Genomic DNA, 24,778 nt, shown 5'->3' on the forward strand with positions numbered 1-24,778 from the left:
TGTGACTGGTTTGATGGAGAAGACAGTTCCCCAGTGCAGACAGGAGAGCAATGTGCCCCTAAGTGTCAGCATTTCTCTCGCAACCGCCATGCTTGGCCCTTCCTTTTCCAGGAGGCGTCCAGGGCAGAATTCCTATTTATGTGAAGGAGCGGGTGCTCCTGGCTGAGGTGCTGTAACAGGGCTCGCGTGTGCCGAGTCCCTGCCGTGTGAGGCGTGGCCTTAAAGCTTTCTAAGGCTGCTGCCTGTGCTCCTCATAACAGGAAGTGTGTGCTCATCACCACCTTCCCCAGCTTCCCACCCATGGATGAGACACCGCGAGGTAGACTTTTGTGTTTTATTTCACAAGTTGAAATAAGACAAAGTTCTACCAAATTATAGGGAAGAAACATGAGAATACCAAGGGTCAGGAAAATTAGAATGGGTAGCACTGGCACAAACATGGCAAGAGTATAAAATTAGAAACCTCTGGATAAAGAAAAAATGTACAAGGATGTGTTTTGAGGATAATTAAACTTATTTCCTGTCCAAGGTGGTAAGTGCGTGCAGGAGTGCACTCGCCACCCCCGAAATTGTATGTGTTGGGGGATGCAGACACCAGTAAATGTTGTGAGAACTTTTTACAAGCTGGGAAAGCGTTTTGTTTTGGTGACCCTCTAACTGGAATAGGAGAAGGAATATCTCTGTTTTCAGCCCCACAAAAACCTCAGATGGCCACTTTGGTGCCTGCTTACCTTCTCAGCTAGTGGCAGCCACTGGCAAACCTAATCAAGTGATAAACTGCTCCAGTGCTGGTGTTCCCGGGGGCGGCCCCAAGCACTGACAGCCTAAGCAGTCGTCATTTGGCCTACCACAGCAAGATCTAACTGAAGATTTCACACTATTCTAGGGTGATAAATGAGGTAAAAGTCTCAAAGAAGACATTCCAGAAATAGAAATAACGAGGAATTTTTGCATTTGATCGTGAGCCCTTTCTAGCCCCCAGCTTCCTAACCCTCGTGAAGGGAAGGACAGTGAAGGAAGGAGACACGTGTAAACCACGGGCCGTGCCCGTGCCGAGCGTGGAACCGTGAGGTAGGTCTGTAACGAGGACGGGGAGGTTGTGGGCCACGCCTGGGTTCATCTGAAATGCAGGGGCCAGGCCGCGGAGCAGCCGCAGTGGTCAGGGCTGAGACGGCACCTGCCTCTCTGATTACTAGTCTCGTGGGGAGCACCTCTAGGGGGTGCCGCAGAACTCAGCAAAGAGGAGGAGGGCGGGAGAGCTCACAGGCCTGGCTCAGCTGTTGACGGAAGGCCCTCCTACGAAAGGAAAGGGTAAAGGCTGGGTGAAGGCGGGATCTGCTAATGCCTGGACGGAGTCAAAAGCACAGAAATGGCATAGTTGGTTTAGGAGGGAATCAGGAAGGGTTAATGTGGCAAGGCACAAGGTCAGACCTAGCCCTTACAGCCTGGCTGTCACAATACCACCCTCTTCCTTGAAGCGGGACAAGTTTAGACCTGATGACTGACCCCAGTCAAGGTCAAGACCAAGGAGGCCGAGACAACCTGCCAGTCAGCGCAACGCCGCTGCTCTCCCAGAAGGTGGCGCCCGTGCACAACAGAACATTCTGCTTTGGGTTTTTTTTTTTTTTTTTTTTAAGTTTACACTCCATTCCAGCAAGCCCTCTCACTTCACCTTTGTGGAGCAAAATAACCACCCACAAACAGGCGCCCCAAACGGCAGACACTGAAGCAGCAGGGGATACGCAATGCAGGCTCCAGGGGCTAAATGAGTGCACTGGTCGGTAAGTCAGGAAAAGAAGGATGGAACTGGGCTGAGGTGGCCCGACCCAGGGAGGGTCAGTCTAGTCCTCACAGTAGGTTAGGGTGCACGTAATGTCCCCCTTCTGCCCCATGATTCCTGACAAGGGGTATTTATTTCCTCTTCAGAGCCACTAGGCTTCCTAGTCTGGGCAGCTCTTCCAATCCTTTGTTAAAAATACTCTACATTTCCCCTAACCTCGACCCACACCCTCCTCCAAAAAGGCTCAGGTCTGAGTATCCAGAGTGAGAGGCGCAGTAATGATATTGGCATGAGGTGGGACAGGCGGGCACGAAGCCTAGTAAAGGACTAGATCACCTGAGAAAGTGACTCTAGTATGTTCTATCTGACTGAAAAGAGAGAAATGCAAAGTAGTAAAATATTTTAAGAATGTCACGAGCACCATAATGACCAGGGGTGAGATGTGAAGTACAGGCAGAGTATGACCTGGGCTCCATGAAGACAGGATTCAGAAAACACCAGCATCGTTTAAAGGGCCCAGCCCAAGGCTATGAGCCTGAAGACCCCCGAGAGTTCCTCAGCAGCACCCCTGCCCCCACTGGGCCATTTCGAGACAGAGAAACTGGCCCTCATTCCTTCTCTCCTTTTTCCAATCACTCACCCATGTCATGAACTGTCAAGAAATGAACTAACAATTAGGGGGAAAGTATCAAAAGGGTCCAAACGAAATTCCATGATACCATTAACCACTACAAAAATAACTTCAGGCTCTCAACTCCATCACTTCCCACGCCCAAACCTGCCCAAACCAGAAACATTCATTAATAAAATCCATTAAGCAGGTTCACATGAGGAAAACACACAAAAGGTAACTTCACAATTTTAAAGCAAAACAATGCAAAGTAAAAGCCATTTAAACATTTAAATACAGAGAAAGTAGAACCAAGAATTCTGAGAGGCAGAGAAGGGGCACCAGTAATGTCAACAACAGCTTCTACACATGAAAGGCCCTCATTTCTCTAAGTGAAGTCGCTCAGTCGTGTCTAACTCTGTAACCCCATGGACTGTAGCCTACCAGGCTCCTCCATCCACGGAATTTTCTAGGCAAGGGTACTGGAGTGGGTTGGCATTTCCTTCTCCAGGGGATCTTCCCGACCCGGGGATTGAACCTGGGTCTCCCACATTGCAGGCAGATGCTTTAACCTCTGAGCCACGAGGGAATCATTTCACTAAACCTCCTGGCAAAGCAAGGTTCCCCCAAACTACTATTAATTAAATGAACAGGAGTCTAGACCTTTCTCTTTTTCTTCAAGGCCCCTGACGAGATCTACGTTGTACTTTCCTGACTAAGGACTAGAGACTCTGGAACAAGAGCTGCCTGCCCAGGCAAGCCCTCCCAGAAGGTTACTGGACTTGGGGCTGTTTGACACCAGATTAACCCTTCCTGAGGTGGGACGCACCCGTGAGAAAACTGTGCCCATTCTGTCTCTGACAGTTCCCTCGTTGCCCACCATCCCTACCTACCGTCTGCTGCCTCCGCCCCGCACCCTCGGGATGCACAAGGGGACACTCGGGGCGGGGGCATCAGGACTCTCAACCCTGAGCCGGGTGAGGGAGGGGAAAGCTGGGCCCAGGCTCTGCACAACTGACATCACAGCTTCTCCCCTCCTCCATTCCGTCATCGGGCTGTCTGTCTGTCTGTCTGTCTGTCTGTCTGTCTGTGGGAAACCACCTGGCCTGCAAGTGAAGGGGGGCGGCCCTCTCCTTTCCGCGCAGAAGGGAGCAACTGGGAAGAGGAGGTACAGGACCTACTTCCCAGGCGGCGGGCAAAGGCTTTCTCCGCCCCGTCTGCAGGCACCAGGTCAGGTCTTGCAGAAAGAGATGGGGCTGAAGAGCGAAACAGAGCCTCGCTGTGAAGGACTCCTGACCTTGGGACAACAGAGATGGATGTATTGCTCTTTTCTCTCCTAGCTCCCTGCTGCCCTTCCACAAGGAAAACTATGTTTGACATCCTGATTCCCTGGGAAAGGGGCCCAAATGCTCTGGACAGTTACGAAGAACTCTGTCCTTTCCCACCCCGCCTCATCCCCTCAATGTGTGTGCAATGTGTGGCCCGAGCCGTTCAGGGGCAGCCCTCGCTGCATACACAGAGGTGCCAAAGGTCAGCGCCTGCGGAAAATTCAAGAACCTCAGTTCTCTGTCTCAACTAGTTGCCTGGGGGTCCAAAGGCACTGTGTCCAGGGCTGGGAGTTGACCAAGCCCTCTGGTACACAGGCGGGCTCGACACCGCCTTCATCGAGGTCTCCTAGCCGGGCACAACTGACATCCTGAGTCAGCGGATTCTCTGGTGGGAAGCCAGGTCTCCCCTGGGCGCTGCAGGATGGGCGGCAGCACCCCGAGTCTGCGGCCAGTAGATGGAGGCACACAGCCTCACGCCCAGACACGACCCTGAAGTCGGCCTCCAGGGACTGCCAGACAGCCTCCAGGGGACAAGGCACCTCTCCGAGAGTCACTGGTCTGAAGGCGAAGCAGCTGATGGTCCCCGGTGGGGAAGGAACCTAAGTGGATTCAGCAAGGTCACAAATGCAAGGGCTCCGAGCATGGCAACGACATGCGACAGGGAAGACGGGGGCCCTGAGGCCCAGGGCAGGAAAGATCTTCAGGGAAAAGCAGAAAAGCCAGGTGTTCCTGAAAAGCTGTAGCTGGGGAAGACAGCTTCTCAGAGGGTGTGGTGCTGGCCTCAGCAGTGAGAAGAATCAAAAGTCAGTAGGTCTGTTCCTCTGGAACTTGCCAGGGAAAACCTAGTCTTCATCCCAATGTGGATCAAAGATGGCTTCCAAAGGCTGTGGAACCGTCTCCTTGGTCAGGCGAGGCCAAGGCTCTGCTTCCGGAAGGGCAGAGGCAGGAAAAGCCGCCTCCACTGCCTACTTAGGGTTCCACCTGTTCCTAGCCCTGCCCCTCCAAATTCCATAGGAAGTCTCATCCAAAAAAGAAATTCACAAAATTAAAAGCTGTAAAGAGGTTAAAGCAAGCAGGTTCTGCTGTATGGAAAAGAGAAAAAGAACAATCTGGATGAGAAAAAGAAGGCATAAAATGTATGTGAAGAAGAGATGGGATGCGTGATCTAAGAGCTTTATAAAACAAAACATTGGAAGTCTGTATTCTTTCACACATCTCCCCACAAAAAAGGTCCATTGCTAAACTCAGAAAGAAGGGCCCACGCAGGACCCCATCAATGTGCTAGCACCACATCTTTTTTTTTTTTAGAAATAAATTTTTTATAAAAAAAAAAAAAAAGCCTTCCCAAATAAGTCCAACACATCAAAAATGGTTTTTCACAAAGATGAGAAGTCCCAGGCACCAGTCTCTTTGGCGTAGGATAAGAGTATATTGCAGTTAAAAGCAAAACAGCAAACTTTCTTCACAAAGGAAAAAAGTTTCCTGACGTCCTTGGCTGCAGCGCACACGACAGGGGCCGCCCCTCCCCAGGCTCCACCGGCGGCGGACGGGAGCCAGGGCGGGGGTGCAGGGCTTTCTCTTCCTGGGCCCAGGCCTGTGCGAACCGACCACCGCGTGCGTGCTCAGCTGGCCCCCGGGGGCCGTATTCCCGGGCAGCCCTCTGCAGTCCGGAGCATCAGCATCTCCCAGAATTCTTTTATATTCCACAAAGGCGGGGAGGGAGACCCTAAAAGAGGCGTGTGCCAGAGAGGGCGGGAGGGGCGGTGACAGCGTGAGAACCGGTCCACCTCGGCGGCTCGCGGCCCTGCGCCTCTTACCGCCGTCACTTGCTGAACGGGAAGGGGTAGACGCCGTGCTCCGCGGGCGCGTCCACCGGCGCCGGGTTCTGCTGGCTGCCGCTCTCCTGCACCAGGGCGAGGCGTGAGTCACCGCGCGCTCCCTCCCCGCACCAAGCCGAGCGCCCGCCCCGACCTACCCCTGCCACACACCTGCCCGAGTGCACGCGCGCACACGCGCACTCACAGCGCCACGTCCCCAACGTCAGAGCAGCCTGTCCTCATCCCAGGGCACACGGTCAACGCAAGCCAGTGCCCTGGGATGAACTGCTGCCCGGCTAAACGAGAGGAAGAGCCTGGCTAAGTCTCTCCTCCTGCGTTCTTCACACACGAACACAGAAATCAGCGACACCGCCAGAGGAAGACTGTGACCAGTGGAAAACCTGCCTCTGATCACCTTCCAGTCTTCAACCCCAGGAGACAATAAAGTTCTTACCTCAACTGAAACGCTGGAAGCAGGCACCGGCGTGTACTGGGAGATGTAAGCCCCCTGCAGCGCTGCAGCGGCCGGCACGTACTGGAACGAGACGCATTGACAGGCTCGGAGCAGTGACCCTTGGCTACCCTTAAAACACCTGGGGAGCCAGAAGTGCCCGTGTTCCCTCTCCAGAGAGGCTAACCCAATTGTGCTTTTTAAAAGCACGTGATGACCCTGCAGTCCGCCGGCTGAGACAGGCTCTGCAGTCCACGGGCTAAGACAGACTTCTACCTACACGGCGGCTCTTCCTCCTGCCCCATCTTCTGCCTTTTCTCAGCCCAAGGCCCCTCTGCTTTAAGCACTCCTCCACAAACCAAACTCACCCGAGCTTCGAGAAACCTAACGGGCTTCGCCCATTCTTCCTATTACTGTTCTGATAAGGCTTTCAGGAAATGTGTGTGAACCCCTCCTTGATAATATGTAGACAGAAGCACTGATCCTTTAGTTACATGAGTAGGAATCAGTTAAAACAAATGAGTTTCAGAGTAGAAGGCTGCATTCCTTGCTCACAGACTGACCCTTTTTCAGTTCATCTCCTTTTCGGAGTGTGTCGTCGATGACAGTGAAGTGATTCCCATCCCTATCCAAGAGTATTTAAACCTGAGAGCCTTACACAGGTGTTCCTTGTGTGGCAGGAGTTTGTAAGAGGAATATCCTGCTTTACCATGCCCGTGCTGCTGAGAGAGAGGTGGCCCAGCTGCTGGGTAAGAGGTCCCACCATGGAGGCAGGCTGGAGAGAAATGGGATGGTCCACTCCTGGTGTCAGAACTGAACCCTAGAAGCAGCAACAAAGGGCAAAGTTAGTTGGCAGCATCCTGTGAGGCTGCGGGAAGCAGTGGTTCACGGCGACCAGAACCACTGATGACAGACATTTACAAATCCTGGAAAACGACAGGCAAGCAACCACCCGGCCCTGCAGCAGGAGCATGCGCTCTGCCCACCGGTCTGGAGGCATCCTGGTCTAAGAACAGCAAACTCACAGAATTTCAGCTCAGACACCTGGTTACACCGGAGACTGAGCCAGGACTCACACCCACACCTCCTCTCATCAAACCCCACTGTTCTCTTTTACATCAAATTGCCACTTTGGCTTTTGCCCACTTCTCAACACTCACTGAGGGCTGCATGAGGTATGAGGGGTGGTGCATCCAAGACGGGTTAGGTGCTTGTAGAGGAGATGTCTGAGTCACTCTCTAATGCAAGCAAAAATAAACAGACAAAATGTTAACTTCCTGGAGACTATTATTTCACCCAATGATGTGAGAATTTTCAGCAAAACACAACTGAGTTTGGAGTGTGGGGCTTCCCTGGTGGCCCAGATGGTAAAGAATCTGCCTGCAATGCAGGAGACCCGGGTTCGATCCCTGGGTGCAAAAAATTCCCTGGAGAAAGGAATGGCAACCCACTCCAGTGTTCTTGCGGAGAGAATTCCATGGACAGAGGAGCCTGGCAGGCTACAGTCCATGGGGCCGCAAAGAGTCAGACACGACTGAGTGACTAACAATTTCAATCTCAGTGCCTCCTTAGAAAATAGAAATATTTAAGGATATTTTAAAAATATTAACCACTCTTACAGTTCAAGTAACCCAATTTTAAAATGGGCTAAGAATCTGAGTAGGTACTTCTCTGAGAAGATACACAAACGGCCAACAAGCACAGTCAAAGGCTCATCACTAGTCACTGCCCCGCTGCGCTTAGTCACTCAGCTGCGTCCACTCTTTGCGACCCCAGGGACTGTGGCCCACCAGGCTCCTCTGTCCCTGGGATTCTCCAGGCAAGAATACCAGAGCGGGTTGCCATTACCTCCTCCAAGGGATCTTCCTGACTCAGCAATCGAACCCGCATCTCTGGCATTGTAGGCAGATTCTTCACCGCTGATCCACCAGGGAAGCCCCTAGTCACTAGGGAGATATAAACCAAAGTCACAATGAGATAGGACTTCACACCCACTGAGACGGCTACAATTTTAAAAGGACTGAATAACAAATGTTATGCACTGCAGGTGGGGATGTACAATGATACAGTGACCTTGGAAAACAGTTTGGCAGTTCCTCAAAGAGTTAATAGGTACTGAGCAATTTCACTCCTAGGTATATACCCTAGAGAAATGAAAACATACGTCCACACAAAAATCGTGCACAAAAGTTCATAGCAGTATCACCCAATAATACGATGAATATTATTATTCATAAGAGCCAAACAGTAGAAACAACTCAAACGACCATCAACTGATAAAGAGATTAACAAAATGGGGCGTGTCCATACAGCGGAGCATGATTCAGTCGTAAAAAGAATGAAGCGCTGACACATGCTACACGTGAACAGACTTCGAAAATACGCTCAGTGAAAGAGCCCAGACCCGAGAGACATTTACTATAAGCTTCCACTTTCACCGTATGCCCAGAATAGGCAAACCTATAGATACAGAAAGTGTGTCAGTGGTTGCCAGGGGCAAGGAAGAATGGGGAATGACTACTAATGGGCACAGAGTTTCTTTCTGAGGTAGTGAAAATATTCTGGAATTAGATAATAGTGATGGTTGCATAATTCTATAAATATACACTACTGACTAGTATACTCTAAGAAAGCAAACTTTTATAGTCTGTAATTTATATCTCAACTTTAAAAGTAAAAAAGCAATGAGAAGTTAGAAATGAATCTTGATAAACAAGTAGGTCTATTCCACAAATGTAGGGATTGTTCAAAATCAGAAACTCTACAAACATGTCAAAATTGAAGGAAAAAGTCAGTGTAATAGTAGACGCTGAAAAGACATTTTATAAAATCCAACAGCCATTTACTTAAAAAAAAATCATGAAGTAGGGAATTCCCTAGAGGTCCAGTGGCTATGACTCAGACCTTTTCCTGCCATGACCTGGGTTCAATCCCTGGTTGGGGAACTAAGGTTCTGAGAGCCGAGAGTTACAACCAAAAAACAAATTTTAAAAAATATCACAAAATAAAATAGAGACTAAAAAGAAACTACTCACATATATTAAAGGCTATTACCAAAAACTTAGCTGCAAGCATTAACCCACATTAAAAACACTGCAATTATGGTGACCTATTAGGTAGCAGAGTCAGATACAACTGGGATACAACTGGCATAAAATCGAAATGGAGAAGAGAACTATTATTTTGCATCAGTGATATAACTGCATACCTAGAAAACCTAAGAGATTTAAGTTAAAAAATTACTAATAGTAATGAGAGGATTTGCCAAGTGAGCAAAATAGATGAACATAAATCAATAACCTCTCTTCAGTGTATCAATAAGCACCTAAAGATGATGATAAAATGTATGCTGCTGCTGCTAAGTCACTTCAGTCGTCTCTGACTCTGTGCGACCCCATAGACGGCAGCCCACCAGGCCCCCCTGTCCCTGGGATTCTCCAGGCAAGAACACTGGAGTGGGTTGCCATTTCCTTCTATAATGTGTGAAAGTGAAAAGTGAAAGTGAAGTCGCTCAGTTGTGTCCGACTCTTAGCGACCCCATGGACTGCAGCCCACCAGGCTCCTCCATCCATGGGATTTTCCAGGCAAGAGGACTGGAGTGGGGTGCCATTGCCTTCTCCAGATAAAATGTATAGACCTACATAAACAAAATTAAAATCCTACTGAAGGACATAACAAAGATTTGAGAATATGAAAAGAAATACATCTCAGGTGAAAAGACTGTACATTTTAAGTAGTCAATGCTCTTAAACAAATATATAGATATAAAGTAATTTCAATTAAAGCCCTCCCTCACAGGTTTTTAAAAATTAGATAAAATGATCACAAACTTACACAGTGTAACAGATGCCAAAAAAAGCAAAGGAAAGTATGAAAAGGAGAGTGGAGGTTTTATCTTATTAAATGTTAGAACATACTATGAAAGCCACTGTAATCAAATTAATGTATTATTGAAATAGGAACAGATACAATGATCACTGGAAAAGGATGAAGGATGCAGAAAAAAATTCCAGTGTTTATTATATGACAAAGGTGGCATCTCTATTCAGTGGGAAAAGGATGTGTTTAGTTGCTCAGTCATGTCTGACTTTTTAACCCCATGGACTGTAGCCCGCCAGGCTCCTCTGTCCATGGGGATTCTTCAGGCAAGAATACTGGAGTGGGTTGCCATGCCCTCCTCTAGGGGATCTTCCCAACCCAGGGATCAAACCCAGGTCTCTGGCATTCCAGGCAGATTTTTTTACCGGCTGAGCCACCAGGGAAGCCCAGGAAAAGGATGGATTATTTAATAATTTGGTGCTACTGGTGAATTCACAACTGGTGAGTACTTTGAAGGGAATACAATAGGACCCCTAGCTTATGTCATATTACAAACATAAATTCCTGGTAACTATACATTTAAATGTAAAACAGTGAAATAAATCTTGGGGACCACATGAACAACATACAGACTGGGAAGACCTTTTGAATTAAGAAATTCAAAAGCTGTAAGTAAAAAAATATAAATAAAAAGCAGACATATTTAACTATATACAAATGTTAAACTTTTGTATATAGCAAAAACTAATGATTCCCAAAGTATGCTCTCTGGACCAGCAGCAAGAGCAATACCTGGGAACCTGTTAGAAATACAAACACCTCTCGCCCTAGACTTGCTAAATCAGAAATTCTCAGCGTGGTGCCCCGTACGTTTAATAAGCTCTCTGACCTAGGTTTAATGACATCAATGACTCGATGGACATGAGTGTGAGCAAGCTCCGGGAGTTGGTGATGGACAGGGAAGCCTGGCGTGCTGCAGTCCATGCGGTCGCAAAGAGTCGGACACGACTGAGAGACTGAACTGACCTGAATGAGCTCCCCAAATGATTCTGATGCACAGCTGAAGTTTGAGGACCACAAAGTCAGTGGGAAAAAAAATTCGGAAAAAAACTTGTAACAAAGATAACATTCAGAAGATTAGTACTTATAATAGCTGGTGTTTTTGTTGTTGTTTTTTTTTGCCAGGTATGCAGGATCTTAGTTCCCTGACCAGGGACTGAAACGGTGCCCCCTGCACTGGGAACTCAGAGTCTTAACCACAGGAACACCAGGGAAATTCTAATAATATTGACAGTTTTTTGTTTTTTTTAAAGCACGTGATAAACAACCATAGCTGAGCCTGCTTCCTTGCCCAGAAGCCAGCCAGGAGACAGTCTGACAAGCGCATGTGGGTAACTGAGAGATAAATCCCTCCAGCCTGCAGAGCGTCCCACGGGATGGGCACGCACTGTGGAGGTCTGGTCTTGTTTTTCACTTGGCGGTGCCAGGCCTTACTTGCAACTTGCTGCAGCAGGCAGGAGCTCTGCTTGTGACCAGTGGGGTCTCGTTCCCACCCAGGGACAGAACCTCGGCCCCCGGCCCTGGAAGCACGAAGTCTCAGCCACTGGACCGACAGAGATGTCCCAGTAACACTGATGGTTTTTATAAGCTGATGGGAAAAGAACTAATAAACAGGAAAATGGGCCAAGTGTATGAAGAGTAATCCGGAAAGAACAAATCAAAATATGATCAAAAAATGCTTAAACTCAGCTTCAGTCAGGGAAGTGCAAATTAAAGCAAGATCGTACTTTACACCTACCAAGATAGGAAAAGCTTTACAAGAGCAATGCCCCCTCTGGCTGGAGGGAAATGGGTACTCCCATCTGTGGCCAGTGGAAATAGGAATTGGCACAGCCTTTGTGGAAAGACATCTGTAACATCTATAAAGCCAAAAGTCTGTGTATCATTCCACCTTACAACCTCACCCCTGGACTCGAGCCCCCAGAAACAAAAGCACTCATCTGTGAGGACGCAGGCAAAGGCATGTTCACCAAAGCATCGTTTGCACCAGAAAAAAACTGAAATCCAAGAATGCCCTTCACGGGGGTCTAGTGAAAGAATTCTGGTGTTTACGCAGCATGAACTATAATGTGACTATTAAAGGAGAAATAATTAGGACAGAGCTGCACAGAACCACCTGGAGTGCTTGTTAAATCTCAGGCTGGGAGGACTCATCCCCCAGAGTTCCTCTGGATCTAGGGTAGACTCCAAGAATTTGTTTCTACAAACCCCCAGATAGCGCTGATACTACAGGTCCAGGGACCACGCCTGGAGAGTCACTGGTGTATGTGGGAAAAGTGTAAAAAGGACATTTAATATGGCAAGTTTTTATAACATAAACAATGACTTCCAAAACCATATATTTATATGTATATGAAAATGACAAAAAAGGGGAAACTAGCAGGAAACTGACATGGGTTTGCTGTGGGAATGGTGGGCAGGGTATAAAGGGTGCTTCCACAACAGCCTGGACGCGTGGGAGGTGATCACGCGCTACACTTTTATGTGAAACTGTCTGCATATAATCTGTGCAAAGGAAACAATGGAAAAAACAGCGATTTGTGTCCAGCCTAAATCACGACGGCAGGGCAAACCCCGAGCCCTCTTCCGGGCATGAGCGTACCTGATACGACGTCACAGGAGACGGAAGATACGGGGACAGTGCAGACTGAGCCAGCATCCTGCTGGGGGTGATGTTGTAAGGAGCGGGGTAAAACCTGCAGGAGGGGACCACGTCAGCAGGGCAGACAGCAAGGCCGGGGCCCCCCCGGCAGATACAGCCACGAACATCAAGGTAAACCACGCGAAGGCCTGGACACGCGGCGGTGTCGTTTTCAGGCGGGCCGTTCACAGACGACACCCTTACCCGTTCTGAAGAGCCGTGGTGGGGTCATAGGTCAAAGCCATGCCGCCCTAGAGAGAAAGAACACAGGGCGCGCCGTGAGCGCTTAGGTGTGAACAGGACTGGCCCAGAGCTCACGGCCGGGGACGCGTCTGGCTCCACTGGTTCACAGCCAAGCCTGGACTGGCCCCCACAGTAACCGCTCCGGGCTGTGCCTGCTTGTGCTGGGGGGCGGGGGGGGGCACAATCCCATTCACACCGAAGCGTGTGCGAAGCAGCCGGCATTGCTCACTTACATACTAGAGCTCTCAAGCCCACCCCAGGAATCAAGCCATGCAAATTCCCACTCCTGCTTTTTCTCTCTTGGCATCCCCATTCGGCACGCAGGATCTTAGTTCCCCGGCCAGGGATCGAACCTGCCTTCCCTGCAGTGGAACAGAAGAGCCCCACCCGCTGAACTGCCGTGGAAGTCCGACCCCTTCCCCTTTAACGTCACCAGTGGTCTCTTCTCTGAGAGGGCCTCTTACCATGTCTCCATTTCTTGGCCAGGCCCGTCCGTTCTGCACAAATTTTCCTTGGCTCTGTCGTTTCTTTGGACCCCCATCAGCAAATTTGCAAAGCAAGGGATCAGATGGGGCTGCCGAGAGAGAAAGCAGACAGGCAGCTGAGTCCCACCTCACTTAGCCCGTTCACTCATGCAAAAGCCTCCAGAATCTTCACAGAAGTCATAACCTGTGCCCTCTCAGCCTGATTCCCAGATGCCTCACCTGGTACTCCAGGGGGTGTCTTAATATATTTTCCATTAAAGTGGGTGATGATGGCTTCACACTTCTCTGTGGACTCCATCCTAAGGAGCACAAGAGGAGTTAGGGTCTAGCTTCTCCAGGATCTATACCCTCCCTACATTCAAAGAGAAAGCTCTTACGTTCCCAGCCCCACAAATGCTCCAGGAATTGTCACTACAGAAACGGGGCTTCCTCCACACAAAGTCAAGGGCATCTGAGAGAAGCAACCCCAGCTTCTGATGAAGGTTTTCGCAACTGGTTCCTCTAGGGGTCCTGAAAGGAATACTGGGGGTCTGCACGCCACGACTATTCCAAAGACATGATGGGAGGGTCTCGCACTCAGTTTGTGTCTGGGTTCCTGAATCAGAACACAGTAAACAGTGGCTGTTACCATTATTTTTTATTACAAAATTCCTAATGGAAACTTTCCTAGGTTTTTTTGGCTCTGTTTGCGTAATCTTACTTTCCTGACCAGGGATCGAACCCAAGTCACAACAATGAAAGGGCTGAGTCTGAACCGCTGCACCAGCAGGGAATTTCCCTGCTCCTTCACTCTGATAAAGCCGTACAAGCTAAGAGTTGGCCAATATCTATTTTTTTGCTCTGGTTATAATTATAAAGGTCTAATTAGCTACCGATAACCTCCTTAAGATTTCATGAGTTGCGGGAGGGAGGCTTATTAGGGGTGTGAGGTGAGCAGACACAAATTACTAAATGTAAAACAGATGAACAGTGTCCTACTGTGGAACACAGGAAACAATGTCCAGTATCCTGTAATAAGCCAAATGGAAAGGAGTATGAAAAAGACAGACGTGTGCATGTGCACACATACATATGAAAAATATATAAGCCACTTTTCTGCACGCCTGAAACTACCACCACACTGTAATCCAACTATCCTTCAATTATTTTTTAAACAGGGAAAAAAAGATTTCATGACTTTGTAGGAACAAAGAGTATTAAGACAGGGTTTATGGTGATAGAACAATGTTAGAAGCTACGCAGCTACAGTGTCTTGTTGGGGAAAGAGAAAATGAGTAAGGAATTAGTGGTGCCTGGTCACCACTCACAGGCTCTGTGAGTTAGAACATGCACGGAAGTCCTCCGGACTCATTCCTCATTTCTGCTTCAAATCTCCGTCTACCTTACCACACAGGGCTCAAATGAGATAATGTGTATAAATGTGTTCGATAAATCATATGAAGATCTACGTAAGACACGGACAGTATTTTCCCCCTTTCCCACATTTAAAGTCAGTCAGCATATTTTCTATGCCAATAACCACCAAAGATTTGAACAAGCTCCATGTTGGCCGTTACTAGAAAAAGACCTTAAATGGAACCCCCTAGTGAAAAGCATGCGGAGCATTCTAGAGCAAATAGTGTTTAGTTGGGTTACTCCTACTCTTGAGTCTTTCAAAAGGGTGACAGGCATGTAGGGTTTTAAAAGAATCACTTTCAGGAATTCAACTTCCTCATGAACTCTGTCCTAGAACAGATGTGTCTGAGGGAGTTCATCTCACTAATGATGGAGGCTGAGGGCCCCTTTCACAACTACTCAGCTCTGCTTACTTCCAACTCATCCCAGAGCTCAACAGGAAGCACTGAGGACTGAGTTACAAAGTGTTTTTTTAAGTTACCTGTTTCCAATTCTTCCTTCCCACAAAGCTAAAGGAATCAACAAGTTGTCCACTGACACATTAAAACAAGTCAATTTTGATGACAGATCACCCTGGCTCTTGGCATATAATTCAGAAGGAACTCAAACAATTCCTATTTTAGCAAAACTCTTTCCATTCCCATTTATTTATGTGAACAAGGTTCCTTACCATGAAAACAAAATACAAATAGAATGGACATTAAATTCTGTCTTGTTAGAGCAATAAACAATCGTCACTGATGGCTACATGATTTAATTATAAAAAGCTAAAAGAAGCATTTCCAATAAAATTTGTTTCATGTAAAACAACTTTGTATCAACATTTAAATATATTTATGTTGTTTGGGGCAACTGTGCACTATTTATAAAGATAATTTCCTTATGGATTAATGCATAAAGATTCAGAGCCACAAGAAAAAAATAAGTTTATATTTTTGTTGCAGAGAAGTATAGCAGAATGATCCGTACAAAGACTTTCAGCTATAAAAATATTTTAAACTAAAATACAACTCTGTAGGGAAATAAGATGGCAATAAAGATCAAGAGAGAAAGGAATACTGTAACAATTATTTAAGAGTTGTGACTTAAAACAAAGAAATGCCCCATGTATTTTTGAAATGATTTTGTGTATTAAATTGCTACATTTAGATTTCATTTGGATATATTTTAAAATAGTATGACAGTTTTACTTAGACTAACATAGTCTAAATTATTACTAACACTATGTAAATATTATTAACATAAGATTTATAATTTGCTGGAAATTATACTTTGTAGAATCTAAAGGTATGAAGAAAATTTGAAGTTATTAATGTAGAAATATACAAGAGATTTCATGGCTTTTCAAGACTTCAAAGCCATAGTTCCTAAACTGGGCTTTGAGGCACCCTGGGTCATCGTGATGAGCTCAGAGAGGCGTAGCAAGGGATACTTCAGCTTTCTGAAGAAAATACAGCAACACTTATTGGCTATTTATCGTAAAGACTACTGACTCTAAACAGTTCAATATTTCCACAATCTGGTTTTTCAGTAGTTGCTATGACAAAAGCAAGTACCGTAAGAAAACCACTGTGTAACAGGAAATGAGGGTGTCCTTGTTCAGTATGATTCCACGGTTTGAGAACTGTGCAGCGTCCGACAGGCCCACATCCACTCAAAGTACAGTTATTTAAAGAAGGAGATAAAAATATTTTCTCTTTCAATGTATTTTTCAAATAACTACAAAGCTGTTAAAATGGTAAACATTTCTTGAATGTTTAGACCATTTAATTACTTGATAAATTAAACTGTTAAGTATTTCTTTTGGAGAAGGGGACGACAGAAAGAGATGGCTGGATGGAATCATCGACTTGATGGACGTGGGTTCGGGCGGTCTCTGGGGGCTGGTGATGGACAGGGAGGCCTGGCGTGCTGCGGTTCACGGGGTCGCAAAGAGCCGGACACGACTGAGCGACTGAACTGAACTGAGGGCCAAAAAAGTTACGGCGACGAGATGGAGCTTCTGCTTGAAGCGCGGGTGGGAGCAAAAAAGCTTGATGGCAAGCCGCAGAAACTCCTTTCGTTACACAGGGGTCACCAGCAGGAGGCGCCAGCGGGCTCGAGCGGGCTGGGGAAGGTCCACGCCACGCTCCCGAGGTCTGAAGGCTGCCGAGGAGAGCGGTGTCCTGGGACCAGGCGAGATATCATAAAAGAAAGGACTTTCAGACCACGTGGTCCAGGGCTTTTCAGAAGGGCATCAGAATCTCCTTTCAAGCAAAACCTTGAATAAAAACCGTTTCCTGAGTGGGCTGGGGAAAGCCGGAGCCCCCCACGGAAGGCGCCTGGAGAGCCGACGGCTCCAGCAGACAGCTTAGAGAGCCGGCGCCGGCGAGCCGCCTGCAGGGCCGCAGAGGAGGCGCTGGACCCGGCGGGAGGGTGGCTGGTTTCAGAGACCAGCCCTGAAATACACACGTTGCCCGCGAACACTCGGAGGCCAGGGCTGGAGAGACGCGCGCCGCAGGGCACCCACCGCAGGGCTCGGGGACAGCCCGGGGGCAGGTGGGGACGGAGGAGGGAGCCGGGTCCAGGGTCGGGGACGCGTGTGTGCCTATAGCTGATTCGTGCGGATGCAAGGCAGACACCATCACTATACTGTAACTATCCTCCAATTAAAATAAACAAATTAATTTTTCTAAAAAAAGAAAATCACTCATCTAAACCTCTACTTCACAGGGTAACCAAGGCTCATAAAGGTCTGATACCACAAGGGCAGTTAGTGGTAGAGCTGGATGGAGAATTTAAGGCTCTCAACAGAGCTGAAAAGGTAGACCAGATCTTCCACTTAATCCTACCTATTTTGAAGTCACGAGGGTAAGGGCTCCACTCTACCACCCACTCCTGAGACCTTGAGCAAATCACTTCATATTGAGAACTTTGGTTTTCTTTTCCATAAAATAGAGAATTAGTATTTATTTCAACAATATTATAAGGAACTATACTCCAATTTTTTAAAAATTAAAAAAACTACGTACATAAGTAAAAACTCAAACTGTATAGTTAAATTGAATTTCACTGCATTTACTATCAATAAAGTTTTTTTTTTTTTAATAAAAAATATTTATTTCATAGAGTAAATGAGGTAGACAGACAGAAGTTTGCTCAGTTGTGTCTGACTCTCTGCAACTCCATAAACTGTAGCCTGACAGGCTCTTCTGTCCATGGAATTCTCCAAGCAAGAATACTGGAATGGGTTGCCATTCCCTTCTCCAGGGTATCTTCTCAACCCAGGGATCGAACCTGGGTCTCCTGCATCGCAGGCAGATTCTTTACCGTCTGAGTCACCAGGCAAGCCCAAATGAGACAATAGGATGAGAAATACTCAGGAAACTAAAACAGGATACAGAATCATAATCTTCTGTTCTGCTTAGCTCTAGATCAAAGGAACAAAGGCTAGAGTAACAGGAAATAGTGGCAAAAGCATAGAGATTTGAGAGCAAATAGTTTTTTTGAGTCCTGTGACCTATAATTAAAAGAACTTTTGATTTACTGTCAAGAACTGCTGGCCAGTGTTTTGGTCCCGGGGGGAGCAGGACACAGACTTTTTGACGACCTTCTATGTGACATCCTTTATTAACGTCATCATTTGCCATTCTCGGCCTCTCTCACCTAGCAAAGCCGACCCCTCTGCTGGCCCCGCTGGTGTCGCGCAGGATCCGAGTGGAGACGACCTGGCCGAAGGGCTGCAGCATCCCCTCCAGCTCCTGCTCATCCACGGACAGCGGGAGGTTGGAGATGTATAAGTTTGTGGGGTCCTGCTCCTGTTGCTATGGAAATAGAAGTGAAAAAATGGATTTCGTATCTCTTAACCCTCTCCCACCCTCAGCCATTATTCACAAAGTGACATTTCAGAAAAGAGAGAGGAGGAAGGGATGACTGACCAGAGAATCTCAGCAGCCGTCCGGAACACCTCGTCCCACTGCCACGGGGCACGGGCTATGTGCTGAGTCCAGGCCGAAACCCCAGAGGCCGACCATTTCCAGCGCTGCAGGAGCCCGTGAGACAAGTCACGGACGGGGCTCCGGCTGTCGCTTTAAGAGCCAGGCCAGCAGCACTCCCCTCTCCACCCAGCAGCCTGCCCCAGGGGCTGGATTCTCCGGGACTGCCTTCGCTTCCTGGGCTGGATTGTTGTGAGTAATCTCCCTCCCCCTCTTCCGGCCACAGCAGACTCCCGTAGGAGGAATGTCTGTACACTCCCTGATGGAGGGAGCGCTGGAAGAGGAGAGGGGAGAGAAGGACAGTGCTGGGGGCTGCAGCGAGGGTCAGCTCACAGCTCACGGGTCAGCACGGAGCCCCGGAAGCTCCAGTCTCACCGGAGGCTGAAGCCGCTCCCCCATCAGAGGGGTTTTCTCCAGAAAGAAGAGCTGCGAGAGCACCTCCAGGGGGCAGACTGGAAAACGGCAACTTCCCAGCGCTGGGCTGCGAAGTTTAAGCCGTCACCCTGCCCTGACCGTGGGCCACCTGCAACCTGACTCCCTCACCTGCCTCTCCTTTCAGGGCTCCTTTTTCTTCAACCATTACAGAAAAGGACGGCGGCAGGCCTGCTGCATCAGCCCCTCTCAGGGATTCACAATGACTTTGGAAAGGAAAAGTCTCTGGCTTTCTAGTGGCCCAAATGAAAATAAAAAAACTTGCAGACAGATGGGAGAAAGGAAGGGACAGTTTCCTTTCTCTCTGCAGCATCTGCCCCTCCACGCCCTACACACCACCCGCCCCTTCCTCAGGGAACAGCGCTGGGGGGTGGGAAGCATTGTTCTGAACTTTGGAGTTGCACAACTGGCTTCTTCAGAGAATGTTGCAAAAATACCACAAGCTGTTTGGTAGGGAAGTGGGACCAGGGTAGAGAGAGGGAAACAGCTGGAGGAAGGGAAGACGCCTCTGGACCCTCCTGCCTGCTTATAATACTTGATGAAAGGAAGAGAGCTGACAGAGCCACCTGCCATGGGTTCTGAATACCGCCTTCCGCCAGCAGGAGAGGCACTCGGTGGGGCCCTGATTGAGACTGGATATAGTCAAAACGCACGGCAGAAAGCCCTTGCCCTTCAACCACATGGCTCTTAAACCCTCTGGACACCTTGGAGGCTAACTACCACCTCTCAGAGGAGCAGACGGGGGTAGGACCCTCACCTTTGCCATCTGCGCTTGCACACCACTGGCCTTCAGCGCTGTTACCGCTCTCTGTGCGGCTGAAGGGCTGTCAAAGTCCACAAAGCCGTAGCCTGGAGGAGGGAAACAGCAGCACTGGGAGGGAGGAGGTGTGAGGGAGGGAGGAGGCCCAGGCTTTCCAGGGAACAGAGGAAGAGTCACGACCCACATGACAGAAGTGGCAGGGAGGAAGAGAGATTAAGAGGTGGCAGGTGGTTATCCCTGGGCTCCCCAAACCCTGTAAGAGTTGGTCTACTTTGCAGCTAAGAATGCCAAGGGCCACAAGGTCTTTGGGGAATCCTTGCCTTCCTCCCTCTCCCCTAAGAAAATCCAAGGTTTCAAGAGCTAGGCTCCTCTAGTAACTGACGGCCCCCTCTATTTCCAAAAGAACTCCCTCCTCTTTTCTAGCCACCTCTCAGAAACGCTAGGCATGTAGGAAATACAGCCTCTCCACTGCAGATAGCCAGCCACCTGCTGGAAGAGGCCCCTCCTCACCCCAGCGTCCAGCCCCTTCCCTCTTTCCCTCTCCACCTAGAATTGCTCAAACCCCCAACAAAACTAAGTTGCCCCATCTACACCAATAAAAGACATGTACAGTGCTCTGCTAGTAGAAATGGTCTCACGTACCCATACCTACCATCCGGTCCAGGGGAACAGGACTCAAAGGCACTCTGCAGGCTTCTAGCCTTGGGTCCCCCAAAGAGCATTTTTAGCTGAAGCTCTCCGGTCACCAAAGAATCTAAATACCTACCTGACTTTCAAGCCTGAACCCGAGAGATGCCACGCTGGTCCTGGAACCAGGGGCCTGAAGCAGTGAGGGGCGGAGGCGAGGGAGGGCGGTCCTCCGCCAGCGGCGGGAGCTGTACTCACCTTTGCACTTGTTTGTGGTCTTGTCCAGGATGGCCTTAGTGGAGACAATCTTGCCGTATCTAAGGGAGAAGAAAGTAAAAAGTGATCATCTGGGGGAAGGGGTTTAGACGAGGACAGAGACTGCGGCGTCTAAGGGAATCCACGCCCTGTCTTCACTCCCACGAGGAAAAACTGTCCTTGCTCAATCCTTAGCAATAAGAACAAATGAATTTAAAATGTCACACTTCTCATATAAACCTATTCCCCAAAGGCATCTACAAGAAATAAGGTAACTGTAGTCCCTACACTGTCAACACATTTCTCTCTTCTCCCCCAAATAAGACTCAGATACTAGTTAGAAAGAGACCCCTGTCCTTCTGGGGGAAAAGAAGCTTGGTGACGTCCATTCAGCAGCGTGCAAGGGCAGAGCTCTGGCAAGAATTCCTTGAAGACTAAAAGTAATCCCTGAAATTACTTATCTTCCTTTGGACAAACACCATTTCTCCCATGAAAATCTATTTCTCTTTTCTAACATCCCACTCCTCTCTTCTACTGGCCCCCTGATTGAAGGCCAACTTAAGCCAAACTGCATTTATTCAAATCCTGATTCTGCCTCTTAGTTATGTGTGATCTTGGACAAGTCATTTAATCTTTCTGTGCCTCAGACTCACCATCTGTAAAATGGAGAGATTGATGGGAATATGAAATGAGATCATGAATACAAAGCACTACCGTCTACCAAAAAGCACCTGAACATTGCTAATTGCTATTATTATAGTATTCTATCCAAAGGACCTCAACATTTAACCAGATGGCTCTCTTCTGGGCTTTAGTGTCTAAGACGTCTCTCTCTCTTTTCGGCTGAGCCACGGGGCTTACGGAATTTTAGTTCCCCAACCAGGGACTGAATCCAGCGCCCTGGCAGTGAGGATCCCGAGTCCTAATCACTGGACCACCGAGGAATTCCCTGATTTCTATCTGTCAAGATTTCAGTGTGTTAGGGAGGGGACTGGGCATTAGACTAAATGCAATCGCTGTGTTAAGAAAATTACCCAAAACTTGATGATAAGGCAAAATGAGGATTTCACCTTCTTCCAATGTCATTCTGGAACACTCTCTACAAGGCCCATTCAAGGTATATTCTATTATCTAGAAGGATGTTTCTTTGGTTTGCTATTTATTACTGGTGAGGTTCAGATTTTATGAAGATACATATTAATTTGTAGATTTTTATCTAGTAGAGATACAAGTAATTTTTGTCTACTAGAAAAGATAATCCCAAAGGTCACTGTTTTACTGTTCTAGAGGGTATGAAGCATTTTTCCCTGTAACCTAGCAATCTTATTCCAACTTTCTTTCTTCAGTACTATCGATACTCAGTCTCTCAAATGCTCTTTGAACCCATTTTACCATTCTGCTAGTTCCCTCATTAATGAGTAAAGTAAATATTTGGCATAGGCTCACCTGTATTTGTAAGACAGTTATATTCTTCAACCTTTTAACATTATACTTTAAAAAAATAAATAAATAAAATAAAATTATACTTTAGCTATGCGGGGTCCTGTGGAGTGCCCCAAACTTGTGAACAGTGGAGTATCACTGTTCTGGGATACATGAGAAGTGTTCTACTCGGAAGAAGTCTCTACATTCCACTTCAGGAGGGTGAACCGTATTACAGAGACAGAGCAGAGTCACTAACAAAGTCAGGAGGATAAAATGTAACTGGAAACAGTTGGCAGGGACTGAATTACCTGAAACAAGCCTTTTTTCCCCCTACTTTTCCTCCCATTCCATCCCTAAAGAACACATGATGATTGATGTATTTGCTTTGCTCCTTGGCAGCCCCTGACTGCTCTGATGGGGCTCTGTGACCCTCAGATTAGACAGAATAAGCCAAGCAGGGCCCTGGAGGCCAGAATAGATGTGATCCTAAGCCTTCTGGGCTGCATACTTGGATTCTTCCCCAAATTTAGGCAAGGGAAGGGGTGAAGGAGAACACACGCGCTGCTCTCCCCACCCAGGCCAGAGGGTGGGGCTCGCTGTGGTCTGAGCAGTCTGAGCTCAGAGTTTCCACTGCAGCTGGCAACAGCTGGAGCGCGCTGCTTCCTCCACGGAAGGAGCCCCTCCAAGAGAGAGCCCGGGGTTCCGGTTCCAGACTCCACGCCTCTCTTTCCTGCCCACCAGGGCTAAGGACCCAGCACCGCTACTTCCCCTACGACCTAGAGAGCGAGCTGGGACAAAGGCAGGAAGTCCTTCTATGCACGGAAACGCCATTCTTGGAGAGCTTACCTCCCAGCTCACAGGCCTGTGAGGGTTCCACCCACCTGCTCCTCTCAGCTGCCCTTCCATCATCACTCATCTAGCACCTGTTTTTCTCTGCTGCACTCCTACTTACGGTCCCCTCCTGGGCTCCTTACTCCCATCCTCTATGCCGACCCTGATTATTCTCATCCCTCAGACACAACAGAAGGTAAGGCAAAGATCAGTAAGGACAAAATGAAAGCCTAAGAGTATCGTGAAGCAGAACCGAGCTTTTCCTCTGTCTTGTGGAGTCACAGAATTGATCTTTGTGGCACAGTATATTTAGTTCAAGAAACAAAGGGTAGAGAAATCAAGGAACCAGATCGACACAGTACTCTTTTCCTTCACGTGCTAAGTCACTTTAGTCGTGTCCGAGTCTGTGACCCCATGGACTGCAGTCTGCCAGGCTCCTCTGTCCGTGGGGATTCTCCAGGCAAGAAGACTGGAGTGGGTTGCCATGCCCTCCTCCAGGGGATGTTCCCAACCCAGGGATCAAACCCATGTCTCTTATGTCTCCTGAAGACATTCTGGCCAATTCCTATTCCCCCCAAAAATTACTAGCCCTAGACTAAGTCCCCTAAGTTCATTTAAATACTTTTCCAACAAGGTCAGCTGAGGTAAAGGATCCAGTGTTGTACACATATCCAGCCTTTAGAGACTGATTCTGTGCAGCCTGGTGCAAACAGAATTCCAAAACCACGACTTCAGAAGACTAAGGGATTTACGGAGTACCTCCGAGGCCTCATGCCTTCTGGGGGAAGGATGTTCAGCCTCTCCAGGATTTGGGACAGCTGGCACACACATATACTGTTACGGGAGTTTGTGTCAGTTTGACCGCTTCAGAAAATTATTTACTAGTATCTACAAAAGCTGAACAAATGTACATCCTATGATTTAGCAATTTCACTCCTAGGTCTATAACCAATATAAATGTATATACACACGCAACTAAAGTCTTGCACAGATTCACAGCAGCATTATTCCTATCTATAACAGTCACATACTGGAAATCAACCCCATATCCAGCAACAGTAGAACAAGTAAATAAACTGTGCTATATTCCTACGATGGAATTCTAGAAAGCAAGAAGAATGAACGAAGTTTTGCCACAGGCAACAGTGTGGATGCATTTGCCAAACAACACCAAGAAAAAGAAACCAGACATGAACTGGTCTGTGCTGCATCGTTATATTTATGTGACGCTCAAACAAGCCACAGTGGCCGTTCAGAGGTCAGCAGTAGGTACCTCTGAGGGTAGGAGAGAGACTGTCACAAGGAGGCGAGCTTCTAAAGAGCTGATAATGTTCCACTGATCTGCGTCACAAGGGACTCCTACAAGGATGTGTTCACCTTACGAAAATTCCCTGTTCTACAAACACTTGGGATTTGTACACTTTCTGTATGCTTATTATACGTCAACAGTTTTAAACCATGGTAAATTTAGGGACCTCCCTGCTGGCCCAGAGGTTAAGAATCCACTTTCCAACACAGGGGACGTGGCTTTGATCCCTAGTAGGGGAACTAAGGTCCCACACGCCTCGCAGCAGCTAAGGCTGGGTGATGCAGCCACCGAGCCCACAGGCCCAATAGCGAACCCGTGCTGCAACCAAAGAGCCCTGTGCTGCATGAAGGCCCGCTGGCCGCAACTAAGGCCTGGCACAGCCAGATAAACAAGCTCGGTTTCTCCTTCCTGTTAGTGCCCCCATCCTACCAGCCTCTGAGCACTCCCCCACATAAATGATCTGAAACACGTATTTTTCTGCTACATAGAACTGAGCTGGTATCTCTGCATTCTTGCAATTTTTCTGGCTTTCCTAA

The 24,778-nt window shown here is 48.0% G+C and overlaps 1 protein-coding gene across 4 annotated transcripts in view; it reads right to left on the reverse strand.

Annotated features, from left to right (window-relative positions):
- Positions 1-320: 320 nt before the first annotated feature.
- RBMS2 (RNA binding motif single stranded interacting protein 2) overlaps positions 321-24,778 on the reverse strand; it is a 57,704-nt gene continuing 33,246 nt past the window's right edge. For 3 of the 4 annotated variants that reach the window (XM_061132056.1, XM_061132048.1, XM_061132062.1), the window contains 11 exons: positions 20,681-20,739; positions 19,793-19,884; positions 18,275-18,432; positions 13,454-13,533; positions 13,214-13,323; positions 12,711-12,757; positions 12,468-12,561; positions 7,147-7,224; positions 6,645-6,806; positions 5,990-6,070; positions 321-5,621 (listed from right to left, as the gene is read on the reverse strand). In XM_061132056.1, the coding sequence (XP_060988039.1) occupies positions 5,541-5,621; positions 5,990-6,070; positions 6,645-6,806; positions 7,147-7,224; positions 12,468-12,561; positions 12,711-12,757; positions 13,214-13,323; positions 13,454-13,533; positions 18,275-18,432; positions 19,793-19,884; positions 20,681-20,739 (1,042 nt within the window). In that variant the 3' untranslated portion in view covers positions 321-5,540. The remainder of the gene's footprint in view (positions 5,622-5,989; positions 6,071-6,644; positions 6,807-7,146; positions 7,225-12,467; positions 12,562-12,710; positions 12,758-13,213; positions 13,324-13,453; positions 13,534-18,274; positions 18,433-19,792; positions 19,885-20,680; positions 20,740-24,778) is intronic. The other variant, XM_061132061.1, reaches the window with a different exon arrangement.

The sequence above is a fragment of the Dama dama genome, chromosome 3 (assembly GCF_033118175.1).
Source record: "Dama dama isolate Ldn47 chromosome 3, ASM3311817v1, whole genome shotgun sequence".
Lineage (NCBI taxonomy): Eukaryota > Metazoa > Chordata > Mammalia > Artiodactyla > Cervidae > Dama > Dama dama.